General features: G+C 42.4%; 1 protein-coding gene across 2 annotated transcripts in view; it reads right to left on the bottom strand.

Annotated features, from left to right (window-relative positions):
- MGAT5 (alpha-1,6-mannosylglycoprotein 6-beta-N-acetylglucosaminyltransferase) overlaps nucleotides 1-25,916 on the bottom strand; it is a 398,458-nt gene that overhangs the window by 165,641 nt on the left and 206,901 nt on the right. For both annotated transcript variants that reach the window (XM_027562025.1, XM_027562023.1), the window contains exons 5-6: nucleotides 8,702-8,778; nucleotides 7,735-7,824 (exon numbers count right to left, since the gene is read on the bottom strand). In XM_027562025.1, coding sequence (XP_027417826.1) covers nucleotides 7,735-7,824; nucleotides 8,702-8,778 — 167 coding nt within the window. The remainder of the gene's footprint in view (nucleotides 1-7,734; nucleotides 7,825-8,701; nucleotides 8,779-25,916) is intronic.

The following is a 25,916-nucleotide window of genomic DNA, read 5'->3' on the forward strand; positions in this document are numbered from 1 at the left end:
TTGAAACAAGGTGCTGATTGAAACAACAAGCATTAAAATAAGCAAGCAACCAAACAAACTACTGGTCACCAGTGGAAGATGGCAGGAAATCAACAGAGAAATCAAGGTTTCCTTTATGAACTGTTCCTCAGGGTAACCAAATACCAGATGAGGACTCATTTCTCTATACAGAGTATTCCTGATATATTACGAACGAATCCTGATGAATCCAGGCAGTAATTATCAATGGCTGCTGATATCACAAAAAGAGAAAAAGCTAGCCATTTATGTGTCTCCTGCACATTTAATATCATCCATGAAACAATTTTGAAAAAAATATTAAGCCTGACTCTGATCAAGCCTCAGATCTACTATCAATTTACAGGAAATACAGGGTTGGGGAAGTAGGTTATCCAACAACATGGGGATACAGTCATAAAAACTCAGAGTACAACAAACTCTTCTAAGAGTACAGAGTACAACAGCTTCTAAGGCAAGTAAAGTTTTGTCAGTGAAAAATTACAAGGGGCACCAACAGTTGTAATTTATGGTTATTGCTTGAAACTCCATTCAAATAATAAACTTCAGGTTACAAAATGGTCTACAAAATGTGAATAGTAATCTGATATTCGAAGATATTATGGAATTCTGTGATTTTAAAAATATGAAACAGTTTTAGTAGTTTTAAAAAAGAGCCTCTTTTAAAGGTATGTGGTGAAACATTCACAGATGATGCGATTTGGGGGATTTGCTTCAAAATAACCATCTGGGAGAGGTGTCAATGAATGAGATTGGCCACAAACTGACACTTATTGAATCTGTGTCCCAGACATACAGAATTTCCTTATATCTGTTTCTTTTACATAGGTTTGACATTTTCCACATTAAAAAAAGTTTAAAACATAAAACTTTACAAATGTCTTACTGGTATATAATATGAATGATCAGAGACAATGTTTAAAAGTTTGTAAAAACACAAATTGGAGATGACTGCATCAAAGCCCCCATCTGCCACATGTTTCTAAAGAGCAAACAGGTAATGGTTTGGGGTTTGGCAAGTCCCTTTTAATTTCTGGAAGGTGGAGGTCAGAGTAAGAAATCTCAATCTAAATGCTGTAGTTTGTGAAAATAATAATAATTTAAAAAGAGAAACAAAAAAGATATAAAACTAAATGTTGAGTATGTGAAACTGACAAACAGGAGTGGTCATAAAAGAACGAACTCAGAAGGAAGTAGAGGTTGAGGGAAATTGAGAGATCATTTAAGCTGACGACAAATACTGTTTGGTAAAATCAGGATTGTTTTAAAAAAGTGGTTTCTAAAGATGTCTTAGAATTCAGGTAATAAAAGCCACAAAAAACACACAGATAAAGAAGATAAAATAAAGGCTGAATTCAAGAACTGAAAAGAACAAGATCATAAATCTCTGCCACCTCCTGTGTTGCCAAAATATATTATCTCACAGAAAGAGAATTTCCTGTGTCAAATGGCTAAACATTTAAAAGGTGTGTGTGGGTAATCTCAGGCAACAGTCTAGTGGTATTTTTAAAGTACTCCCTGACCTGTCCCAAGATGTTAGTTATATTTTCTCATTCAGGTTTTCTCCTGCAACCTGAACAGTCTATTCTTTACCACGGCCCACTTTGACAAATTAGTCTGTGAGACACCATTTCCAAGATATCTTTAGCAGCCAACATAGTCCATAAATCCAAATCATTGTACTGGTTATTAGGATTTCATTTCATGCTCACATTCACAAACATTTAAGCTTTCAACCTTTGCTGTTGGGCATTAATCTTGGCATTAATCAACGGATTAAGTACGCTGAATTTAAACTCAAGGTTAATAGCACGCTCAGCCAATATTAGTTTTACATATTGCCAAGGGAGAACAGGAAGACACAGAGAGCTTTATGTCTGTTTTTTTCTGAAACATAAGAAACAGACTGATGAGTAAGGCATGAAATTGCTTCTTTTTTTCCTTTATGAGGGACTCACACATACAGGTGGGTGTGCACTCAGACAAAGACACACACACACAGACACATACAGTCACTCACTCAACCAGTCCAAATTGGCATTTGAAGCAACAGCTTGTACACATCCTAAGATCTAGCAATCAATCACTGAGCAATTGAATGGCAACATAAGTCCTTAAAAAAATAGTACAAACAAATTAAGAAGTCTGGCAGGGTGTGATGGTTGCTAGTTGCTATAATAATTGTGTAGACAGCAAGAACATGTGGGCATCAAATATATCAGCACCATCTATCAATATAATATCAGTAGGGGTAAAGACATTTATTCTCAATTGTGTAAAAGCTGATACTAGTAAAAGGCTCTGCGGAGGGCTAAGTTAATAATACCTGAAACAATGACATTCAGAGTAATTACTTGATAGGCTCTTGTCTCTAACGGGAGTAGTTACGTGGCTCACAAAAACAGATACAGAAAATGAACTGCCCGATGATCTGGAAATGCAAGTTGTTTAACGGACACGAATCATTCATTTGCTCCCACCTGAGTACTTGGTTTTCATGAGTTGTATCTTCAGGAGAATTGGTGCTGTTTTGGTGGGGAGGGGGCTAGTAAAGCATTAAAATTATGAGTATTTGAAAACTAGCAATGAAGACTGATTAATGGAAACCAGCTAACTCAGAGCTGTATGTCAAACACAGGTGGATTTGAGAATAGAACTGAACGCAAAGGCAACGATGACAAATGACTTCATTTGAGCTCAGCTTTCATTAGATGTGAAAGGGCAACAGTAATGGTGAGTGCAGAGGGACTAAGCAACTAAACCTCTCGGAGCCTCTAAGATGCAGCTCTCAGAGCTGGGGAGAGGTTGGAACTGCACTGTGCATTGGAGGTGTCCGGGACACACGGGGCCCACTCATGCTTCATTCTTCTTTCTGTCTGCCACCCGGGAAGGGCAATGCTGAGACTTTTAGCACCACACCCAGGCCCTAATACAGCGTCAGACACAGTACAAGCATCTGTGGGGATAACGAAGGGTAAACACTGATGGCTTTACCTTCTGAGAGTCCCCATAGAGGCTGGTAGACTACTAGTTGGTGAGGAGAAGAGTAGAAGTTTCAGGGGAAGAAAAATGCAGGAAAAGTGCCGTCTTCTAAGACTGGTCTGAATCTAAATGCCTCAATTCAACCAGTGACTGACTATGGGAGATATTTTACTTCATGTCCTCTTTCATATTTGTCAAAGCTCTGAAGTTAAATGTACATGGAAACAAGAACTGGCTCTTCTTCAATTTTTGTTGTTGTTCAGTCCCTAAGTCAAGTCTGACTCTTTGCAACCCCATGGACTGCAACACACCAGGTTCCCCTGCTCTTCACTACCTCCCAGAGTTTGCTCAGATTCATGTCCATTGAGTCGGTGATGCTAATCATCTCATCTCCTGCTCTTCAATAAGGATTAAGAAAAGAATCAAAGTCACCAGTGTATTCACTGACGAAGTAAAAAAAATCAAATGAAGATGTCTGTCAATCACCTTCCCAACTGCAAGAGTAAGCTGGCATATGATACAGGTTAAATGAAGTAACAAAAGAAGGAAAGTGTGAAGAAAGAGGAAAAAAAATAGACAAAAACAGCACCACAAAGCCATAGATGTTGTCCAGGATTTATAGACTACTAGAACAGAATTAACAGGGTTTAGGAATCATCTCTAATAATTTTATTTTAACAATGGCAAGAGGTGCACTGCAGCTACACACATCCAGTTCATGATTTTAATGTGAACAAGCATCACATCCTGAGAAAGGAAGGCAAGGAGAACTATATTCTTCTATATTACTAGAAGTCTGCTGCTAAGTTGCTTCAGTTGTGTCCGACTCCGTGCCACCCCATGACGGCAGCCCACCAGGCTCCCCTGTCCCTGGGATTCTCCAGGCAAGAACACTGGAGTGGGTTGCCATTTCCTTCTCCGACTAGAAGTCTAGGGATCTAGAATTAAATGAGATCGGTGAATGAGAACCAGAAATTTATTCTAATTCTAATAGGAAATCAAGGTCCCAATAGAAAATGTCCCGGGCTATATGACACTCCACAACTGTACTCAAATAATGGCAACATCAAAAATCTATCATGCACAGACATAGAAAACAAACTTATGGTTACCAAAGGGGAAAGGTGTGTGTGTGGGGGGGATAAATTAGGAATTTTTGAGTAACACACACACACTATTTTATATATAAAATAGATAAGCCACAAGGACCTACTATATATCACAGAGAATTATACTCAACATTTTGTAATTATATAGGAAAAGGGGGCTTCCCAGCTGGCGCTAGTGGTAAAGAAACCACCTGCCAGTGCAGGAGACAGAAGAGATGCAAGTTCGATCCCTGGGTTGGGAAGATCCCCTGGAGGAGGGCATGGCAAACAACTCCAGTACTCTTGCCTGGAGTATCCCATGGACAGAGGAGCCTGGCGGGCTACAGTCCACAGGGTCGCAAAGAGTCGGTCACAACTGAAGCAACTTAGCACATATTTGGGAAAAGAATTTGAAAAAGAATATATATATATATTTTATATATATACACACACACATAGACCTGAAACTAAGACAACATTGTAAATCAGCCATAGTTCAATAAAAAAACTAAATACCCTCCTCAAAAGTAAAGTAAAAAAAAAAAAACAAAAAAAAAACTTACTATGAAAGCATCAGTTAAAATAATTATCATTTATCAGGCTCTACTCTAAGCATGGTCCCATATAGACTCAGGAATCCGAAAGGTAGGATTCTTTAAAAACAAAATTAAAACTTTTATATTATAAAGGAAGAACCTGAGGCACAAAGAGAGCAACTTTTCCAAGAGCACAGAGTTTAGCAAGCATCAGAAACAGAAGCTGAAGTCAGGTGTGAGGCTCTAAGACAGTACTATTGAAAGGCTCATATTGACTACATTTTCTTCTCTTATAGGGTATCTATTAAGATGCTTCGAAAAAAGAAAAAATATTTTCTTTGAGTGCCAGAGTTTCAAGATAATTTTCACATTAAAATTTTGAAGAAGTTCCTAGTTGTTTCCCAGGACCCCTTCCTGGCTCAATTTACCTGTATCCATGCTTTCTCTTCTATTAGACTTTAAAGATAATGAATGCATAGCATGGTGCCAAGCAAATGAATTCTCAGTAACTGTTGACAATCAATGAACATAACAGATGTTCAATAAGTGCTCACTGAACTGAGTTCAGTGGAACAAAAAGAAAAGTCTGATCATTTGCATAAGAAAAGAGTAGAATAGGCAGAATAGGCAAACGAAGCACCATTCCATGTCCAGGAAGCAGAAAAAAAAAGGTTAAAGGTTCTGAAACAAGACACCCAGGCTCCAACGTCAAGTCTATATGATCTATCACATGTTTATGCAGCCCAGTCTATCCCACACTCCTCTCAATTTACCTCCACAGAGGTTCCCTCTTCTCTCATCTTAGCTACATCCTTCCTTCCCTTCTGGTAGTGGTAGGGTGGCTGTTTCAAAGGAAGGGAACCAGGTCATATGTAATCGCGGTCCTCTTCATCTGAATTCTCCCGCACCTCCCCAGCTCTGGCTCAGGAAATGAAGACCCAGGCTGGAGCGGGCACCTCAAATCCTCTTCCTCTCTCTTCACTTCAGCAGTCCTCCCCAAGATGCAAACGGTTAGGGAGGCATGAAATTAGCTCAGTTTGTCAATCAGGGAGCCCAGTTAGACTGTGGCTAAATTCTATCAAATGGAAATGGGAAAAAATTTTTTGAAAATTGAACTAAATGAGGGACTTTTCCTCAGGGCAGGAAAGGTGCCTTTAGCTGACTTCTCACTGGAGTGAAGGTTCACCCATAGCCCCAGGCCTTACTCCTCTGGAGAAGAAAGTGAGGAGGCGGGCCCCAGGCCACCCAAGCGTGAAACGCACTCAAGTACACACTACAGAATCAACTTGTCAGCAGCCTACTAGTAAGGTACATCACACACCCAAGTCTCAGAGCTTTTTCATTTCCAAGAGGTATTTTAACTATCATTTACTCTGACGGTTCCCATGATGGCCCTGGGGTGGCCATGGAGCAACCGCATCCAAAAAAAAAAAAAAAGGTCTGACTCTTACAGAGGAAGCCAAGAGGGACAAATCCCACAGATTCCAGGGCCACATGCCCTAGAGCAATGCTGGTTTGGCTTCCATCCCCCATCATCTTAGGCCACAGAGGAGAGACACCTGAACCCCACAAGGAAAAGTATGGCAAAAACATTTCATTTAGCCTCAGAATTGAGGGATTCTCCTCTCTGCAAGGGATCACCAGGGAGATGTTATTAAGTACTGGTTAAACAACAACAGTACCAAAACTAGGGAGATGGAAGCCAAGAGCCTGCCCAGTGCACAACCTTAAAAATTAGCCAGCATCCGTTCCACAAGCTCTGAGGGCTACTGCCACTGCCCATAAGGGATGGGGGATAGAGCCAATGGAGTTTTCATTCCCTGCTCAGTTCTCTCCTGTAGCTGGCTCTGAATAAAGTCTTAACCCCACCCCACTCCATCAACCTTTCTAAAGGTGAAATGAATCACTGAAGCATGTAACAGATTCCATGTGGTCTGTAAAAATGCCCTATGACTCTTAAAAAACAAGCTTCTATTTAAATTCAAGGGTACAAATGAAAATGAAGTTTAGATAAAAAGGTGGAAAAAAGGGAGAAAGTTAATAATTCAGTCTGTAAGTACAATAAATAGCAAACTCAGCCAAGAAGCATATGAAAAGATGCTGAACATCATTAATCAGTAAGGAAATACAACCAGCAATACAATGAGTGAGATACTCCCTCATACCCATTCACATGACCATTAGAAAAGAAAAAATAGAAAATAACAAGTGTTGGTAAGAATGTGGAGAAGTTAGAATCTTGTGCACTGTTGGTGGGAATGTAAAACGGCACAGCTGCTATGGAAAAGAGTCTGGTGGTTCCTCAAAACATTAAAAATAGAATTACCATATGATCCAGCAACTCTGTTTCTGGATATATACCCAAAAGAATTGAAATCAGGGTCTCAAAGAGTTATATGTACACTCATGCTCACCGCAGTACCATTCACAACTGATGGAAGATGGAGGCAACCCAAGTGTCCAGTGAGAGATGAATGGGTAACAATATGCAGTCTGTATACATAATGGAATATTATTCAGTCTCAAAAAGGAAGGGCATTCTGACACCTGCTATAACATGGATGAACCTTGAGTACACTATACTAAGTGCGATCAGCAGATCACAAAAGACAAATACTGTATATTTCACTTATAGGAGTACTTGGAGTAATCAGAATCTGAGGCAGACACAGCAGAATGGTGGTTGCTGAGGCTGGAAGAAGGAGGAGGCTCTGGAGTCACAGTTTGATAGGAACAGTTTCAGGTTGGCAAGATGAAGCGTTCTGGAGATGGATGGATGGTGGCGATGGTCACACAGCAACATGAATGTACTTAATGACACTGAACTGTACACTTTACGATTAAGCTGGTACATTTTGTTATGTGTATTTTACTACATTTTTTTTAATTGGTAAAAAAAAAATTAGTGAACTCAGACTATTTTTTTCCTCAAGGGGGGAAAAAAAATCATGCTACTTGGGGACACAGGAGAGCAATGAAAAAGGAAATCATAAACTGTTCACATAAAAACAATATACATTTTTAAGCTTTTCAAGTTCCAGGCTTAGCTACGGAACAGACCAACCACACACATCGACTCCACCCACCGAAAGACACAAGAAGCCTCTCACCTCACTGAGGTAAATAAAAAAAGAGCAGGTGGACCCATCCACTCCGTATTCTGCGTAGCAGGGATCCGAGCGCCACATATTTTTCATCCACTGAAACAACCAGAGGAGGAAGAGCACTGGTGAGCAGCCATTCACTGAGCGGGCACGTCTGCCCAGAGGCTGTGAGATTCCTCCAGCAGTAAAGCCCAGGAGCGCTGGTGGGGAGGGATGTTTTCTCAAGAGCAAGTGCCTCATAGACCCTGGCATGAGAGTGCCCTCCCGGAGACCTACAGTCGCACCAGCCCCAGCACGGAGCCTGGAAAACAGCACGGGAATCAAGGCAGGAGCACAGTGTGCACTTAAATCCCATATGGGAGCCATTTAAAATGCTCTGGGGCTCGTCTCGCCATCCTAAGTGATGTCTGAACAGAAAACTTTTCTCTGAAAGCTACTGAGCAGGGAGTGGTCTCCCCAAGGTTTGGCCACATAAATGCAGTGAAAAACAAACAAACAAACGTTAAGAGTCAGAGTGGCCAACAGCGTCTGGGCACTCAACTGCACACGCAAATGTGACATTTAAATAACAATCTGGAGACCTCACAGCTGAGGCCTGGGGACTTGGGAGAAGGAAGCTGGACACTAAATCATGGAAGCCCCTTGTCTTTGGCTCTTGAAGGATCACCCGCTGGAGGATGGGAAAGAGGGAAACGCAATTTCAGACACAGCAGGTGCCTGCAATGCCCCAGCTCTTTCAGTCTGACCAGTTAGTCACTGTTGACTAATCCCATGGAGCTGGCATAAGCAGGGAACGGTTGTCACGGCCACAGCCCCAAACTGGCAGGGCTGATACACCCCCTACATGACTTCCTTAAAGAGGGCTCGATCACCCATCTGCATCGCTGGGGAGGAGAGGAGAGGGAAGGGGAAGCCAGGGGCTGTCAGTGCAGGTCGAGGAGGAGGGGGTAAATGGATATCACTCTTGACTTACCTTGATTTTCCCCTCGCAATGGGGGTAGCCATCCATAGGAGGCAATACACATTTTTCTTGAGCTCCATTAATGATATCTGAAAAAGAGGGAAAAGAACAAAGGATACCATCAAGTTCATGGCAAGTGCGGGGCAGAAAGAGAAACAGAAAAGAGAGGTCTATCCTGGGAGCCACGTTGGCTCTGACCCCTCCAGCTGGTGACATGCTGACTGGTCTGCAGTGAGGACTTGACCCAACCACAGCCAGTCTCCAGGGTGGTCGGAGACCTGTGACGGGTGAGGCCAAGTCTGAAAGGAAGAGTCAGGCCAACCATAGTGAATACTTAGAAACTTGCAACTGTGAAACCGAGAAAACAAACAAGTGGGCGGGGCTGAGGGGCGCAGGAAAAGAAGCCAGGAGATTAGGAGGGTCCCTGGGTCAAGCCAGGCTGGGTCACGAGGACAAACTGAGGCCACGAGCAGCTTCATGAACATGTGTGCTTGTCACTTACGGAACTGAAAACAGTGGTACAGATGAACTTATTTACAAAACAGAAATAGACTCACAGATACAGAAATCAAACTTACAGTTACTACAGGGCAAAGTGGGGGGCGTAGTGGAGGAATAACTTAGGAGTTTGGGATTAACAGGTACATACTACTATATATAAAATAAATAAAGTCTTACTGTTACAGCACAGGGAAATATACTCACTATTTTATAATAACCTGTAAGGGGAAGGAATATGAAAATATATATATATATATAAAAGAGAAATCATTTTCCTGTATATCTGAAACTAATATAACACTGTAAATCAACTATACTTCAATAAAACAAAACACACAAGTGCCTGAGTTGAGGCAGCCCAGGAGAGAGAGAGGTGAAGGTGTGCAGAGGAACAGAAAGCCCCAAGATGCTTGTGCAAGGTACAACTTCTTACAGACCCAGTTCTTATATTTCCACCAAGATCTCCTTATTCTTCCAATCTTTCCTCCCAATAACTCCCTTTCTATCAGCAAGCTCAAGTGGACTCCTATTCCTTGTAACTACAGAATCAAAACTAAAAAGAATGCCCTCCAGAAGCTTACGGTTAAGTGATGGACAGCAGACAAACTGGTCAACAACTGAACAGTAGCTTAAAGGCCTTATATTAGGGAGGGCCAGGGAAGGATGCCCATACCAGTCTCTAAGCATCAGAGAAGACTTCCCGCACCCAGAGACATCTCGGCTGAGATGTGAAGGTGCAGGAGTGAGCCAGGTAGGGGGACATGGTAAAGACGGTGGTTCAGCGAAACGTCCACATGGAGGACCTGATCTGATGAGAGTGAATGAGGATGAGGTACTGAGATGCGAAGAGCCGACTCACTGGAAAAGACCCTGATGCTGGGAAAGATTGAAGGCAAAAGGAGAAGGGAGAGGATGAGATGGTTAGATAGCATCACCTACTCCATGGACATGAAATCTGAGCAAACTCCAGGAGACAGTGAAGGACAGGGGAGCCCCGAGTGCTGCAGTTCACGGGGTCGCGGAGTTGGACATGACTTAGCGACTGAACAACAACAACTGAGAGTCAGGCAGGACCCAAACCAGAAAGGCCACAAAGACTCCAGCCTCTGTGCTAAGGGCATGGCTGGTGGAGAACTGGAAAATTTTAAGGAGAAGATAATTATGATCAGGCTTTTGTTTAGGAATGATCATTTTAGTTGGAAATTAGGACACTCCTAAACCTACATGCTTCTCTTCTGGGACCAACTATATTTTCTAGACACACTTGGAAAATGTCCCCATTTCTCACTGCTGACCATTTTCAATTCAAAGTACTGGTCAGACATTAGATCCCAAACTACAATGTCATTTGACAGTGGTATTTAAACAATGTTGATGGCTGCTAGGGCTAAAACAGAAGTCAGTGCAAAGAGAAATTTTAGTTGTACCTGTTCCTTGAAATTCAGTTCATCTGAGAGTCTAAAACAGAAACCCCAGACCTCCTGATTGAGCCTTTTCAATGAGCATTCTACCTGCTAAGGATAACTAGAGCGTAAAATCAGTATCTTCCTTATCATAGGTTGGAGGCTGTCAGTTAGTTGATAACATAAAAAACACTTAGCTTGTTGGAGTCTTTGTTTTCCCATCTGTAAAATCAGAATTGCTGCACTTCTATTTCATGCAGGTCTTATTAAATAAGTTAACATTTGTAAAAAGCCTGGTTGGCACTCCTATCGGCTGGTATCAGAGACCACGGCAGGTGCTTAAGAGTTGGCATTTGCTGTATAATTCCACACAACCTTCAATCACTATATCCAGGAAAGCAGTGTTTCAAATGCACAGCTGCTTCTGGAAATGAATTCTCTTTGTTTTTAAAATAACCGCAGGCTTGAATGGTGGATCTCCCGAAAATTCCCCTTCTGTCTCACTCGCACGACGACAGCCAGCTCCAGTATCCTCAGACAGATGGGCTGCCTTACCAAAAAAGAAAGATACTTTCCAATGACTACTGCTCCAATGACTAATTCCAATTTTGCTCACATTCAACAAGCAAATAAGAGGCAGCACAGGTTCCGAGAAACTAAGCAGAGTCTAGAACTGCTGAAGTTTGCGGGTAACTGAACATTTAAGGGATCCGTAGAGGTCAGTAGGTTTCCCAGGTGGTGCTAGTGGTAAAGAAGCCCCCTGCCAACGCATGAGACATAAGAGACTCAGGTTCAATCCCTGAGTTGGGAAGATCCCCTGGAGAAGGGCATGGCAACCCACTCCAGTATTCTTGCCTGGAGAATCCCATGGATAGAGGAGCTTGGTGGGCTGCAGTCCATAGAGTTGCAAAGAGTCAGACAAGACTAGAGCGACTTATCATGCATGCATGCATTAGGGGTCAGTACCTCTCTTACGTTACACACAATAGGGATTATTCTAGTTCTGGACGTTTGGAGCCAGAAGTGGAGGTATGCTAATGTGGGGCAAAGAGAAACCACCAGGTGATAAAATTAACCAGCAGGTCCATGAAGGGTGCAGGCAAAGCCTGGTTGCTGGCAGTGTGGGTCCACATCATCTAAGAGTTTCAAGGAAAAAAACTATGTTATGCCAACTTTTTCTGCAAAGGGCTAGACAATAAATATTTAAGGCTGGGCAGGCCACATGGTCGCTGGGATGTAGCCGTCACAACAGGGGGAATGGAATGATGTGTGTGGCTGTGTTCCAATAAAACTTTATTTACAAAAACAGGTTCAGACCCTGCTTTTTGCTATGCTAAGAGAACCCCCAAAAGAGGATCCTCGCTTATTCAAAGACCTGCTGAACTGACGTTTTAAAGGACAAGTGCAGGTACTCTCCTGCCAGGTGTGACCTTCCTCCACACACTTAACACCCTTCCTCCTTTAAAACTGAGTTGGAGCATCCATCCCCACCTGAAGAAAGCTGAGATCCTTCCTCCCTATCCCTATGTTCAATCAAGACTGAGTTAGGATTGAGGGCTGCCCCTTCAGCTCCTGGCCCTCCCATGGCAGTGAGCAATCCTGTTCTCTTTTTTGCATCTCATGTCCTTTCCTAGGACATGAGAACATTGTGGGAAGGTTATGTCTTTCTGCTCCATCACCAGGCATTCAGCAAGTGCTGCTGGACTGAATGAACACTCACATGTTCTGCCTGACCCCCACCTCCCCCACTGCCACATACACACACACCTGACACTTTGGATCAAGGAGAAGGAGACTAAGCTGAGACCTCAGTGTTTTTTATTTCTCTACTAAGCAGCAGTGTGTCAGCTAATCCACCAGGGGCTTCCCTGGTGGCTCAGAGGTTAAAGCGTCTGCCTCTAATGCGGGAGACCTGGGTTCGATCCCTGGGTCGGAAAGATCCCCTGGAGAAGGAAATGGCAACCCACTCCAGTACTCTTACCTGGAGAATCCCATGGACAGAGGAGCCTGGTGGGCTACAGTCCATGGGGTCACAAAGAGTCAGACACGACTAAGCGACTTTAACTAACTAACTAAGCAGCAGTGTGTCAGCTAATCCAACAGGGCTCCTCTGCATTTCCATGATCTTAGGAGGGCTTTTTCGCTATTTGTTACACAGTGGTGGGTTTGAATAGATGGCAGCTTCCAGAAGTGCAGTTCGTGGCTGAAGGCTCTGAGGTAGGTGGGATCTGTGAAAGGGAGACACAGGAAGTGCCAGCCTTTTTTCTGAGCACGGGGTTGAAATGCTCCCAGAATCCAACCACCAGTAAGTAACCTGAACAAGACCCTCCACTACCCCCCAGGCCCTGAGGAGTCTCAGCACCTCACAGGGCAGTTCCCCATCTTGCTTCCATCACGAGGACAAAAACCCAATGAATCATGTTTTTATTAGATTTTTCTAATAGAAACAGAAGACTTTTCTATCTCTGGAAGAGCCTCCAATCTCAGTTCATTCCAGTCACTCAGTCATGTCTGACTCTTTGTGACCCCATGGACTGCAGCATGCCAGGCTTCCCTGTCCATCACCAACTCCCGGAGCTTGGTCAAATTCATGTCCATCAAGTCCGTGATGCCATCCAACCATCTCATCCTCTGTCACTCCCTTCTCCTCCTGCCTTCGATCTTTCCCAGCATCAGGGTCTTTTCAAATGAGTCAGTTCTTCGCACTGGGTGGCCAAAGTATTGGAGCTTCAGCTTCAGCATCAGTCCTTCCAATGAATATTCATGACTGATTTCCTTTAGGATGGACTGGTTTGATCTCCCTACAGTCCAAGGGACTCTCGAGAGTCTTTTCCAACACCACAGTTCAAAAGCATCAATTCTTCGGTGCTCAGCTTCCTTTATGGTGCAACTCTCAAATCCATACACGACTACCAGAAAAACCATAGCTTTGGCTAGATGGACCTTTGCCGGCAAAGTAATGTCTCTGCTTTTTAACATGACTACTTTTCAAGGGGCATTTAGCTTACTGCTCATGAGGCCCCTCCAAAAAAGGAGACATGTTTCTGCCAAGAAATGTTACTAGAAGGTTCTTCCTGCTGTTTTCCCCACCCTCCCCCACATGTCAAATTGTTTTTTTAATGGTGAAAGGGCAAGGTACTAATATAAAATGCAAATGTAAAATAAGATGCTAATGCAAGCAAAGAAACTCAGCTCTTACTATTGTTCAGGATCCAGTTTCATTTCTCACCGTCATAACCAGCCCAAGTAGTGCCCCGCACTCAAAACATCACCTCTGAACTGATTCTGTGGTGCTGTCAACCAGGTATTAGAAAAAAGGCAGGATATCTAGGTGTGAAAACTCTGTTGTTTTATCAGAGTAGTAAGAGGTCAAATATTAGGCTGAATCTAAGAGAACAGTTTTATTATCAAAAACGCTCACAACTCAGGAAGAGCACATGTACTGCAGGAGAAGTGACAGAAGATGCCATAAACACATCCAGAGCGAGGTGTTCCTGTCAAGCGTGGAAACAGATTCTCCCCGACAGCCCTAACATGTGTATACAGATTGAGAGAGACACAATGGGATTTCAACTATACATTTGGAAGTGACAGAGACCAAGAGATATGGAACCAGGCAGATAGATGTTTTTAACTCATGCTTTTCTCTGCCCGAGGAAGGAAGGAAAGTGGGAGAGAATGGGGTGGAAGTAAATGGTGAAGACAATCTCAGAGGGATGGTGACAACAGAAAAAGGGTGATTCAGGAAATGAGGGTGGATGATCGTGACCTCTCAAGATATATGACCAGCCTTTTGAAAGTGCTGGTACACATATTGTCACATTTTACACTCACCACATCCTCCTGAACAAGGAAGGCAATTACCTCATCTTATGGTTTGGAAAGAGGCTTCAAAATCCTCAGCATCTACCTCCAAACTCAGCCCACAGTTACTTGGAATTTCTCCCCAAAGCCTGTGGCTTGCCATGTGCTGAGATGTCAAAGCCGCATCCTTGAAAGATATGGTCTGTATCCTCGAGGAGCTCCCCAGGGCTTGAGGAGCAACCACATACAGCAGAGTGAGGCACACATCAGCGGAACCCCTCCTCAGATAAGCCTCCTGAAAGGCTGGACAGCCACCCTTTGGCTAGCCCCCACCTACTGCTGGGCACCCTGGCAACTCTGCAGAATTTTTTTTAAACAAATAAATGAACTACCGTTACAAAGGGATCAAGAGCCTCAGTTCCAGAGAAGTGCAGGGAGGAGGAGGAGAATGAGCCACAGAAGAAAGGGGGTGAGCATTCCTCACTGGGAATCCCTAAACCAGAAACTCTGAGTTCCAGACCACACACTAAACAAGCTGAAGGAATCTGAGTTCCACACGAGGAAAACGACAGAAGGAGCAGCAGTGAAAAAAAGATTTGTTTCCTATGCAGAGAGGGAGGAAGTGGACCCATTCCCTGGGTGAATTACTGATATTCATGCCTTATCAGTATTTAAAAAGAGAGGCTTATAGTTTTGTGAGATATGATCTTCATGAGTTCTATGCTAACTGTCCTGATGCAGTCACAAACCAAGCACAGACACTGGGCACCACACAAGGAAACCTTTATCTTTTAACTGTGCAGTTCAATGCACATACATGGAGATGCTGTTGTGTTTTTAAAGTAAACGATCAACCATGCAGCATCATAAAACACTCACCTACTCAAACTCACATTAATTTAATGATAACCATTGCTCATTTTGAAGGACAAAAGTGATCCAGAAATATAGTTATAAAAAGAAGCTCGTAACAAGAGTCTGGCAGCCAGGTGTCACTCTGAATCTGATTCTATCAATGCTTGTGGGTGGTACCACCTGTAAGAAAGTCAGCTACAAGCTTCTGGTTGATGATGATAAAGTGAGGACATGGAGGGGAAGGGAGTGGATGTGTGTGGGGGGAGGTGGAGGCTGAGGAGGAGGTGGGAGAAAAGAAGAGAGGTGTGGTTGTAAGTGAGCCCCACACAGAAGAAAGTTATTTCAGAATGAAAGCTGACCCTCCCAAGAGAGCCTCCTTTGTGAAAGCTCACTTTTCTGAGTATTAATTATAGCAAAGGCAACATGTGTTTTGAAGTGGCATTTCTTTTTAAGAACTTGTAAAACACGGTGCCATTAATTTTTTAATCTAGAACTCAACAGGCATCAATAGGTTAAGTGTTTCTGATTTCCTTACCATCACTATTTTAACAGAAAAGGGGGGAAAAGATAGAAAAAGTGTTTTAGAAGCTTCTCAGAAACCTCAAAAAACATGACCATCTGTCCACCTCCAGAAGTTTTAGAAAACCTAGTTCAACCTCCTCGTCCAGTTCCGTTGCCAACAGCTCAGATAACCATCTTCATGAGTGAGGGCCTGATCCGCCCAAAGGTACCCCACGCATATTTCCTCTTAAAAGATAAAGGGTCTCCAGTGATCTGCTTTGTGTGTAAGACAAGGAAGTGCTTCTCTGGGAACACCTGATAGGAACACACAGCCCCAGTTATCAGATGGCCCCTGCAGGGCGCCCACGTGAGCACTGCGCCAGCCGGGAGCCGACTCCAGCTCTGCGCTCAGCCTGGAGACCAGGCTCTTGCCAGCACCTCTGTCAGCTGGCCTCGTGTCAGGAGTTAATAGCAATAAATCGGACAGAAATCAGCCATGGTGAAATGTAATCTCCCATTAAAGGTGACCTCACCAGTCATTCTCAGCTTGGCAAATATTCATTCAGGGCCACTTTATATCTGCATTATGAAAAACTGATTTAATTTCTATAACTGAATCATGTACACATATTCCAGACCCAGGGCCCACAGGAACAGGAAACTCTCTGCCCCCTGAAGAAGCTGGGGCAGTCATGATGGGTAATGGGGCATGACACACGCAGACTCCCAGGGATGGACAATGAGCGCCTTGAGAAGGGTTGTCTGCGTTTTGTTGGTCTTGTTTGGGTTTTCAGCCCAAGAAGCTAGAAATGCAATCACTGTACCAAAGAATTTCAGAGTTGCAAAGGACTTTCTGAAGCCATATTAGTAAGCTGTTGACTTTTCCTGATTCACAAGAATGCACTGAGTGATGAAGTGCCTTCCTTATTCAGTGATTTAACAAAATTCACTAATTACCTCCCATGCACAATGCATTCTGAAACCCTGGCCTCTGTCTTTTAACTCAAGATTGTTTCCACTTCTGGCTTTTGGTATTAAAAGGCACACCACCACCAGTATATTCATGTTCTACTCTAGAAATCTGAACAGTCAACACTGAAGAATAAAATGACCAATTTTCACTTGTCTCTGAATAAGTACTCCAAGGGCCTCATGGACTTGCTAAAAACCCGGAGCTACAGTCTGACACTGTTTCCCCATCTACTTCCCATGAAGAAATGCTATAGGCATACTGGAAGTCAATAGGAAAATCACATTTTATGAAGTTTTCCAATTATGCACAGCTTTTCAAGGATGGTATTAATGTGTAAAAAGAAAGAAATTGTGAGGACTATGAAAATACATTGCCAAGTATAATCAATGTCAAAATTTCAAATCATAGTAATAGCTAAATAAACCTATATTATTTACGTTTTCTTCTGTTACACCCTGTGTATATTCATGTTCTACTCTAGAAATCTGAACAGTCAACACTGAAGAATAAAATGACCAATTTTCAGTTGTCTCTGAATAAGTTCTCCAAGGGCCTCATGGACTACTAGTTATGACCAACCTAGAAAGCATATTGAAAAGCAGAGACATTACTTTGCCAACAAAGGTCCATCTAGTCAAGGCTATGGTTTTTCCTGTGGTCATATATGGATGTGAGAGTTGAACTGTGAAGAAAGCTGAGCGCCAAAGAATTGATGCTTTTGAACTGTGGTGTTGGAGAAGACTCTTGAGAGTCCCTTGGACTGCAAGAAGATCCAACCAGTCCATTCTGAAGGAGATCAGCCCTGGGATTTCTTTGGAAGGAATGATGCTAAAGCTGAAACTCCAGTACTTTGGCCACCTCATGCGAAGAGTTGACTCATTGGAAAAGACTCTGATGCTGGGAGGGATTGGGGGCAGGAGGAGAAGGGGATGACAGAGGATGAGATGGCTGGATGGCATCACTGACTCGATGGATGTGAGTCTGAGTGAACTCCGGGAGTTGGTGATAGACAGGGAGGCCTGGCGTGCTGCGATTCATGGGGTTGCAAAGAGTCGGACACGACTGAGCGACTGAACTGAACTGATCGATTATATGTGGAATCTAAAAAAAAAAAAAAGAATTTGCTTACAAAACAGAAACAGACCCAAAAACATAGAAAACAAACTTACGGTTACCAAAGTGAAAGGTAGGGGAGATAAGTTAGGAGACTTGGATTGGCATGTGCACACTACCATATATAAAATAGATAACCAACAAGGACCTACTGAAGGGCACAAGGACTCTACTGAATATTTTTTAATAACCTATCAAGGAAAAGAATCTGATATGTGTGTATATATATATATGTATATATTCATACATATATATGACTGAATCCTAAATCACTGTTCTGTGTACCAGAAAGTAACACAACATTGTAAATTGACTACACTTCAATGAAATAAATTTTTTAAATAATTAAAAGATTCTAGGAGGGGCAGGGTTCATAAGAATGTTGTATGTGTGCACTCATGCACACACACACCCTATTCTGATATGCCCCTAGGTACTGCTTCTGATAAATCATGTCAGATTCCTCGGAATTCACACCTAGGACCCCATATGCATAGTGGGCAGAAAACAGCTAGGGTTAAACACTTGCCAGTGACTTTAAAAAAAAAAAAAAAAAGCTCATCGTTGTTAATCTTCAGGGAAACTCAATCAAAACCACAATGAGATATCACTATACCCACTGCGATGGTAGAATAAAAAATTCAGGTCATAACAAGTGTTGGCAAGGAGAAATCAGACCCCTTAAGTACTTTTGATAGGAATCTCAGATGGTGTAAACTATCTTGGAAAGCTGTCTAGCAGTTCCTTAACAAGTTAAACATGGAGTTACCATTTGACCCAGCAATTCCACTCCCAGGTAGATAGATACCCAAAACAAAAGAAGACCTTAGACTCATACAAAAGTTCACAGCAGCATTAATCATAAGAGCCAAAAATTAAACCCAAAACAATCCAAATGCTCACCAATGAATGAATGGTTAGACAAAACACGGTGTATCCATACAACGGGGTATCATTCAGCCATAAAGGGAATGAAACACCGATTCATCCCACAACATGGATGAACCTTGAAAAAGTAAGCTAAGTGAAGGAGGCAGTCACAAACAACCACACATTACATGAAAGGTCCAGAAAACACAAATCAAAAGAGACAGAAAGTAGCTTAATGGCTGCTTAAGACTGGGGGAAAGGGAGGTTAGGGGTGTGGGGGCAGGTTGTAGGTAATGATAACTAACTGGTACAGAATCTTTTTTGAGGTGATAAAAATGTTCTATACTCAATTGTGGCAATGGTTGCACAACTCTGTGAATATACTTAAAACCTTTAAATTATACTCTTTTAAAAAGGCAACCTGTAGGGTATACAAATTATATATCAATAAAACTGCTAAGAAAACCCCCAAATTCCTGCCACTGACTCATTCAACAATCACTGCACCTAAATGAGTACCTGTGATGCTTTTAGTCCCATCCTAAGATGTATACTGGGGTTTCCCTGGTAGCTCAGCTGTTAAAGAATCCACCTGCAATGCAGGAGGACCCTGGTTCGACTCCTGGGTTGGGAAGATCCACTGGAGAAAGGGAAAGGCTACTCACTCCAGTAATTTGGCCTGGAGAATTCCATGAACTGTCCATGGGGTTGCAAAGATTTAGAAACGACTGAGCAACTTTCACTTTCACTTTAAGACGTATACAGAGGAACACAAAGTAATCTTTACCTTGAGGGAGCCTAGAATACACCTAAAACTTGGCCATCAGAAAAGGCAGGTGGCAGCCCGGTGCACTGGAGAATAAAGGACTGCAGATGAGCAGTAGGCGGCAGTGGCCTGGACTTGGCAGCCAACCACCATTCCTCCAGTCTCATCTCCCTCTACATCATAGTAACAGAGTTTTAAGCTGAACCCCTGGCCGGCCAGGTAGGGCCTCTGTTGCATCTAGATATCACCATGAGACTATGCTCAGGCCAAGGAGACATGAGAGGGAGTTACAGAGCTACAGGACTGGCCTGAGGTTGGCCAGGCCAAGTTTGCAGTTCTGATCCCCTCCCTGTGGGCTGGAAGATAGATCTGTGATGACTCAGCAACATGGGAGGGATGGGGAATCTCGAAAGGCAGTGTGTGGACAAGAGCCACCCAGGAGGCCTGACTGTCGGCTGCTGGATTATCATGTGAGAGAGAAGACACTCTGTCTCACCGAAGCACTGTGTTTGGGTCTCTTCGTTACAGCAGCTTAGTTTGTTCCTGAAATAAGCCTCAGGCAAGTGGGATTTCAGTTGAGCTTCAAAGCAGAAGTAGGAGTAGACAGGAGGGAAAAAGGAAGATGACCACTGCGTAAAACAGTGATGAGGACAACCAACACAGACTGAGCATCGGCCAAAATCCATGCATGTGAGCATCCCACTTAATCCTCACAGTGACTTGAGAGCTAGTAATACATACACTACCCCTATTCTACAGCAGAGGACACTGATGCCCAGAAAGACTGACTAACTCGGCCAAGGTCACAGAATAAATCTGCCTTTCCACATATTAAAATCATTTAGCGGGCTTTGAAAAATGGACTGTATCCTCCAGAGATTCTAATAGTCTGTAGAATGGTTTGGTCACTGTGCTTTTTTATGCTCCATTCACCTAAGGTGATTTTGATGGGCAGTTACTGTTGAGAAACAATAGAATAAATAGGGAAGTAAGATGGTTACCCAGAAAAAGAGGAAAGGCTAGAAATGGAAAACAGATTTTTATCTCTTGTTTTAACCCCGAGTGTCCTACTGAGACAGCAAATCCACCCCTCAGTAGAAGAGAGCAATCCATCCACCATCAATGTCTGAGAGGTATGGGAGAGGGGAAGGGGATCAGTCTGGCTAAAGCAGTGACCTCAGAGCAGGAAGAGACAGGCTGGAAAGACAAGCCGGCATCACACCTCCCAGAATCACAAATTTCCCACTGCGGGAACACACTGCATACACTTGGGGCGTGCGTGCAGTGGCACTGGGGAAGAAAGGCAGTCTTTGAGGAGAGAAGCAACACCCTGAAAAATGTGAAATCCAAGGAAAAAGCAAAGCAACAGCCATGTGCAGGATGAAAATTTGATCCTGTGGACTTCATCAGCATCAGGTCTTTATAGTTGAGTAGAGTTTATCTTGAAAGTTGTAAACTGTCTAGGAGCGGAAAGCTGTCTTTGCTGGTAAGGAAGCTCATGCTATTTTTCCAACCCGGGGTCTTGAAAGATAATTATGAATGTTTAAGCCCTTCTTTGATTTATAGCCGTTTCTAATGCCATTCTTCTTCCATTTACATTTAATGAAATTCTCATTGATGCCTACTTGGCAGGTAGGGGTAAATTCTTTTCAAATTTTCAAATGTTTTCCAAAATGATGTGGCATAAGCCTCTCAAGTTGTAAAATGATAAATATCTGTCTTCTGACTATAGTTAACACTGCTGTGTGGTTTATCTCAAAGTTGCTAAGGGAGGAGATCCTAAAAGCTCTCATGACAAGGGGAAACAAAAAAACACCTTTTTTTTTTTTTCCTCTCCAGCCTTTTTTTCTTATTGGAGAGGATGGATGGATGCTAACTAAATTTACTGTGTCAATCATTTCACAATATTATGTAAGTCAGGCCTCCATGCTGTACACCTTAAACTGACACAGCGCTGTATGGCGATTGTATCTCAATAAAACAAAGGAAAACATCAGTCTTGTCTATGCTTCAACTAGTAGATCAATCCTCTCATCAAATGCTATCTTCCCACCCCAACCACCATACTATGTGCCTTCTCATTATGAGGCAACCTGCATCTGGAACTGACACAGCAAAACGTTCCAAGAGAAAGCAGCCCGCCATGTCCTGGTGTTTGAGTGCTTGACCACATTGCACCCCAGCAGTGGAAACAATAGAAAAGGTGAGTAGAGATTCTGTGCTGGAGAGGACTGAGGTATCTAAGAGATTGCCACTGGGATTATCGCTCAGTTTCTTACCATTAGGCAGGTTACTGGACCTTCCTGAGCCTGTTTCTTCATGCAACAGATGGAGTCAGTAAAACTTGCTAACACCTGAGTTACCACCTTTACTGTGTCAGGTACAGCCCCTGGCACTCATTTACTGTCTCACATCATCCTTAGCCTTCAAAGTCAAATAAGAAATGCCGGGGGAGATAGAGCTGTAAGAAAGAAAGATGTGTATGTTACACTGAAATATCACATGCTAGCTCTCGTTCACTCAATTCGCCTATTTGTAAAATATACTTGTTCTACTGTCCCTATATCTCTGTGTCATTACCCGTCTCTGATTCATTTTAATGTCACAGTGCTTGGTGGGGTGTGAGATACAGCCAGGGACTAAAATGCTTTGGATTTATGGAAGGAAAAAAGTTCAAAGTCTTTTTAAATGAACAGCACAAAGGACACACTGTAAACTCTAAGAGCTCTGGGACTGGAAGACAGAACTGAGTGTGCAGTATGATTTAGGCCATCAGCATTCTTTTCATGCATAAATCTACCTATATTTATCTCCATGAAGTATCATATTCTATAAATTTGTACTTCATTTCCACTATCTTTTCTTCTGCAACAAAATGTTCTTTGGCATTTTAAGTAACAATGTAAGGGACATAAAATATTCCATGTGGCTATTATGTATCCAGTTATAATAAATGGACATAACAGTCACTAAATTGGGAGAATGTCACTTTTATGCATCAAAAACAAAAAGTTATAACGGTATTGTATATCCAGAAAAAATAGTTTCCATATATAATATTTTAAAAAATAAGATAAATGTTTGCATCAACATAGATGGACCTATGAAGCAAGCCAGATGGAGAAAGATAAATATCATATGATATAATTTATATGTGGAATCTAAAAAAAAAAAAAAAAAATTCAAAAGAACTTATTTCCAAAACAGAAAGAGACTCACGGACATAGAAAATCCATTTGTGGCTACTAAAGGGGAATGGTGTGGTGGTGGGAGGGGGGAGGCAGTGGGAGAAAGGGATAAATTAGGAGTTTGGGATTAATATATTCTTGCCTGGAGAATCCCTACAGACAGAGGAGCCTGGCTGGCTACAGTCCACGGGGTTGCAAAAAGTTGGACACGACTAAGCAATTAAGTATAGTAGTACTATATATAAAATAGATAAACAATAAGGACCTACTGCAGAGCACTGGAAACTTTACTCAATATTTTTTAATAACCTATAAGGGAAGGGAATCTGAAAAAGAATGTATATAGTTGTAAATCAACTACACCTCAATAAAAAAGTAATAAATAAAAAAATAATTCAGACATTCAAATAAAAAATAAGATATACTACTGACAGATTTTAATGCTTTCTCAGCTGTTAACTTAGATTCAAGAAAGATTAAATGGGAAGTAGATGGCAGACATTAAAAATTCCAGACTTGCAAAATTCTCAAGTTGGGAGCCTTAAGGCAAGTTTCACACCTATTCTCCTTTTTCAATAAACAGGAGAGGGCTTTTCATAATGTCCCTCTTTTCACATGCAGCTTACTGTAACAGCCACATGTCCCTGACACTTAAAGAATATACAAATCTTCCGTCTCCCCTCCAACAACAAATACTTCTATTTTTCTTCTAAAACACAGTTAAGCATAGCTCACACATTTCTAACTATTCGTATCAAACTGTCAAAGTATTTGGAGTTTGGATTTCGCTAAGTAAAAGAAATGTACACACAGTGTATGAATGTGTGTATTCTTTGTTGAAACTAAAGAAGAAAAGCAAGCAATACGGAATTAATAATTGGAGAAGATTGGCTATGTGTGTTAAGTCGCTTCAGTCGTGTCTGACTCTGTGCTGCTCTACAGACTGCAGCCTGCCAGGCTCCTCTGTCCATGGGATTCTCCAGGCAAGAACACGGGAGTGGGTTGCCGTGCCCTCCTTCAGGGGATCCTCCGGACCCAGGGATCTAACTTGCATCTCTTAAGTCTACCTGCCCTGGCAGACAGGTTCTTTACCACTAACGCCACTGGGGAAGCCTATCCCTAGGCTATTTTGATTGTACAAACTACTAGAAACTACTGTTCTCCCCCTTCACACAAGGCCCCCTTTGAACCACCTGTCATAAGCCTTTTTGTAGCTGTTGGTAAAGACAGGAAGTATGATTGGACATCAGACATCTACAGGCAATGAGCAAGTTCTTTGATTACCCTTTTAATGGGAGATCAAGATAAATTTTTTCATTCACTCATATGAACTGAGTTTTTCCTTTTGTTTTGGTTGCTTGGTTATAGCCTCTCTCCTCGCTTTTTAGCATGGAAAAATAAATTGTAAATTAATTTAGAATCAAGATGACACCCTGATAATAATTTTAGGTACTACAAAAAGAGGCAGAGTGAGAACAAAACACAACAAAAAAAGAAGCTTAAGGTCTACAATATTGAGAACACCCTCCAGTGCATCAAACCTTTGAGTACATGTTAGAAGACAGGCTGAGAGCTACTTAATTTTTAGGTCCATTTGACTTATCCAGAGTTGCATGAAATCTGCAAGCCCCCTGGCACACCACATACATGCTATGCCTGCTAGATATGTCCTTGGCTAGGGGGTTGCCTCTCAAACACCAAGTTGTCTTAAAACCTAATTCCTATCTCTCCTAGCCTTTAATAGGTTTTTCTTCTTGTGGAAAGGAAACATGTCTGCCTAAGACCATATAAATTTGGACAATGGTACTCAGCCTGAGAAATTGCGAGGCTAATGGGCATATACTTAAACATTATGTCTTACCCTGAAATGCTAGTCATCTACTCAATAGAAAACATTAGTAAATACATGAACACAAGTTCTTTCTAGTATGAAAAATGATTTTCAACAGCCTAGGAATCTGTTTCAGAAAGTAGGAAAGTTGGTTTTTGAGTCAGTTCTTTGCCAGTGGTGACCCTCTGGCAGTGGGATTACCTGAACGTCTTCACCTAAGGACCCATGCCACCATGTCAGTATAGAGCAAACTGCACTTACCCACTCACTCTCTAGTCATGGCGTCTAGGAGAGGGAGAATCCTCATTAAAAACACATTCTCCTTGTCAACGTAGAAATGGAGGTTATTGCATCAAAATATAGAGAGCTGGCAGGCATACATACCAAAAGGCAGGGGAAAGTCAGAGCAATGATAAGAAATAGCTCAGATGATTTGCTGGTCAGGCACACTCTAAACTGTACTACTTGTGCAAGAACTGTGTGATCAACTTAACTTGGGACTCTTTATAAAGCAAGCCTGAGAAATCATACATTGGCAATGGTAGAGAAGCTTATATAGGAATAACCTTCCCACAGATAATATTTATAAAACAATGAAGAGTAAGGAAAAAGGGCAAAACCAGAAGGAGTTTGAACCTTAAAAGAAAGGGACTACACTGGATAAAGGGACTCCCAGTGACACTAGTGGTAAAGAATCTGCCTGCCAGTGAAACAGAGGCCGTAGATGCGGGTTGGACCGCTGGGTTGGGAAGACACCCTGGAGTAGAAAACAGCAACACATTCCAGTATTCTTGCTTGGAAAATTCCAGACACAGGAGCCTGGAAGGCTACAGTTCATGGGGTTGCAAAGAATTGGACATGACTGAGCAACTGAGCACACTGGATAAAACCCACATTCAACAGCTTTGCCTGGAGGGGACTCTGGGTGGTGGTGGGATCACTAGAAGGTTAAGCAAAAGGTTAGTCTTAGGATTAAGTTTGGGTAATCAGGATAGCAAAGAAACTGAGGTAGGATGTTTCCATAAAGAAGGAACCAAAGAAGGGGAGCCCCCAAACCAGCATATAAACTACCTTAAAATCCTTGAATGACCCTATCACTGAGCATTTGTCTGGGAGAGTCCGAGGAAAGCTCTAAAGGCACTCAGAGATTCAGCGGCTGCTTGCTGCTGGGGAATCAGAGTTTGAAACTGAACAAGTCAGAGGGGTTTGGCCAACATTTCAAGGTTTCCATTGAAATCACAGAAAGCCTTGCATCAGGCCCAGGACTTAAGACTTCCTAAGACTAGGATAAAAACTGAGACAGACATGCCCAACAAAGCATAAAATCAAGACCTCTTAGGCTCAAAGTGGTCAGTAATTTAACGGCCTGCTAGAATGAAAAAAATCTCAACTCTTCAGAGGATGACAACAGAATTCACACAC

This window comes from Bos indicus x Bos taurus, chromosome 2 (assembly GCF_003369695.1).
Source record: "Bos indicus x Bos taurus breed Angus x Brahman F1 hybrid chromosome 2, Bos_hybrid_MaternalHap_v2.0, whole genome shotgun sequence".
NCBI classification, from domain to species: domain Eukaryota; kingdom Metazoa; phylum Chordata; class Mammalia; order Artiodactyla; family Bovidae; genus Bos; species Bos indicus x Bos taurus.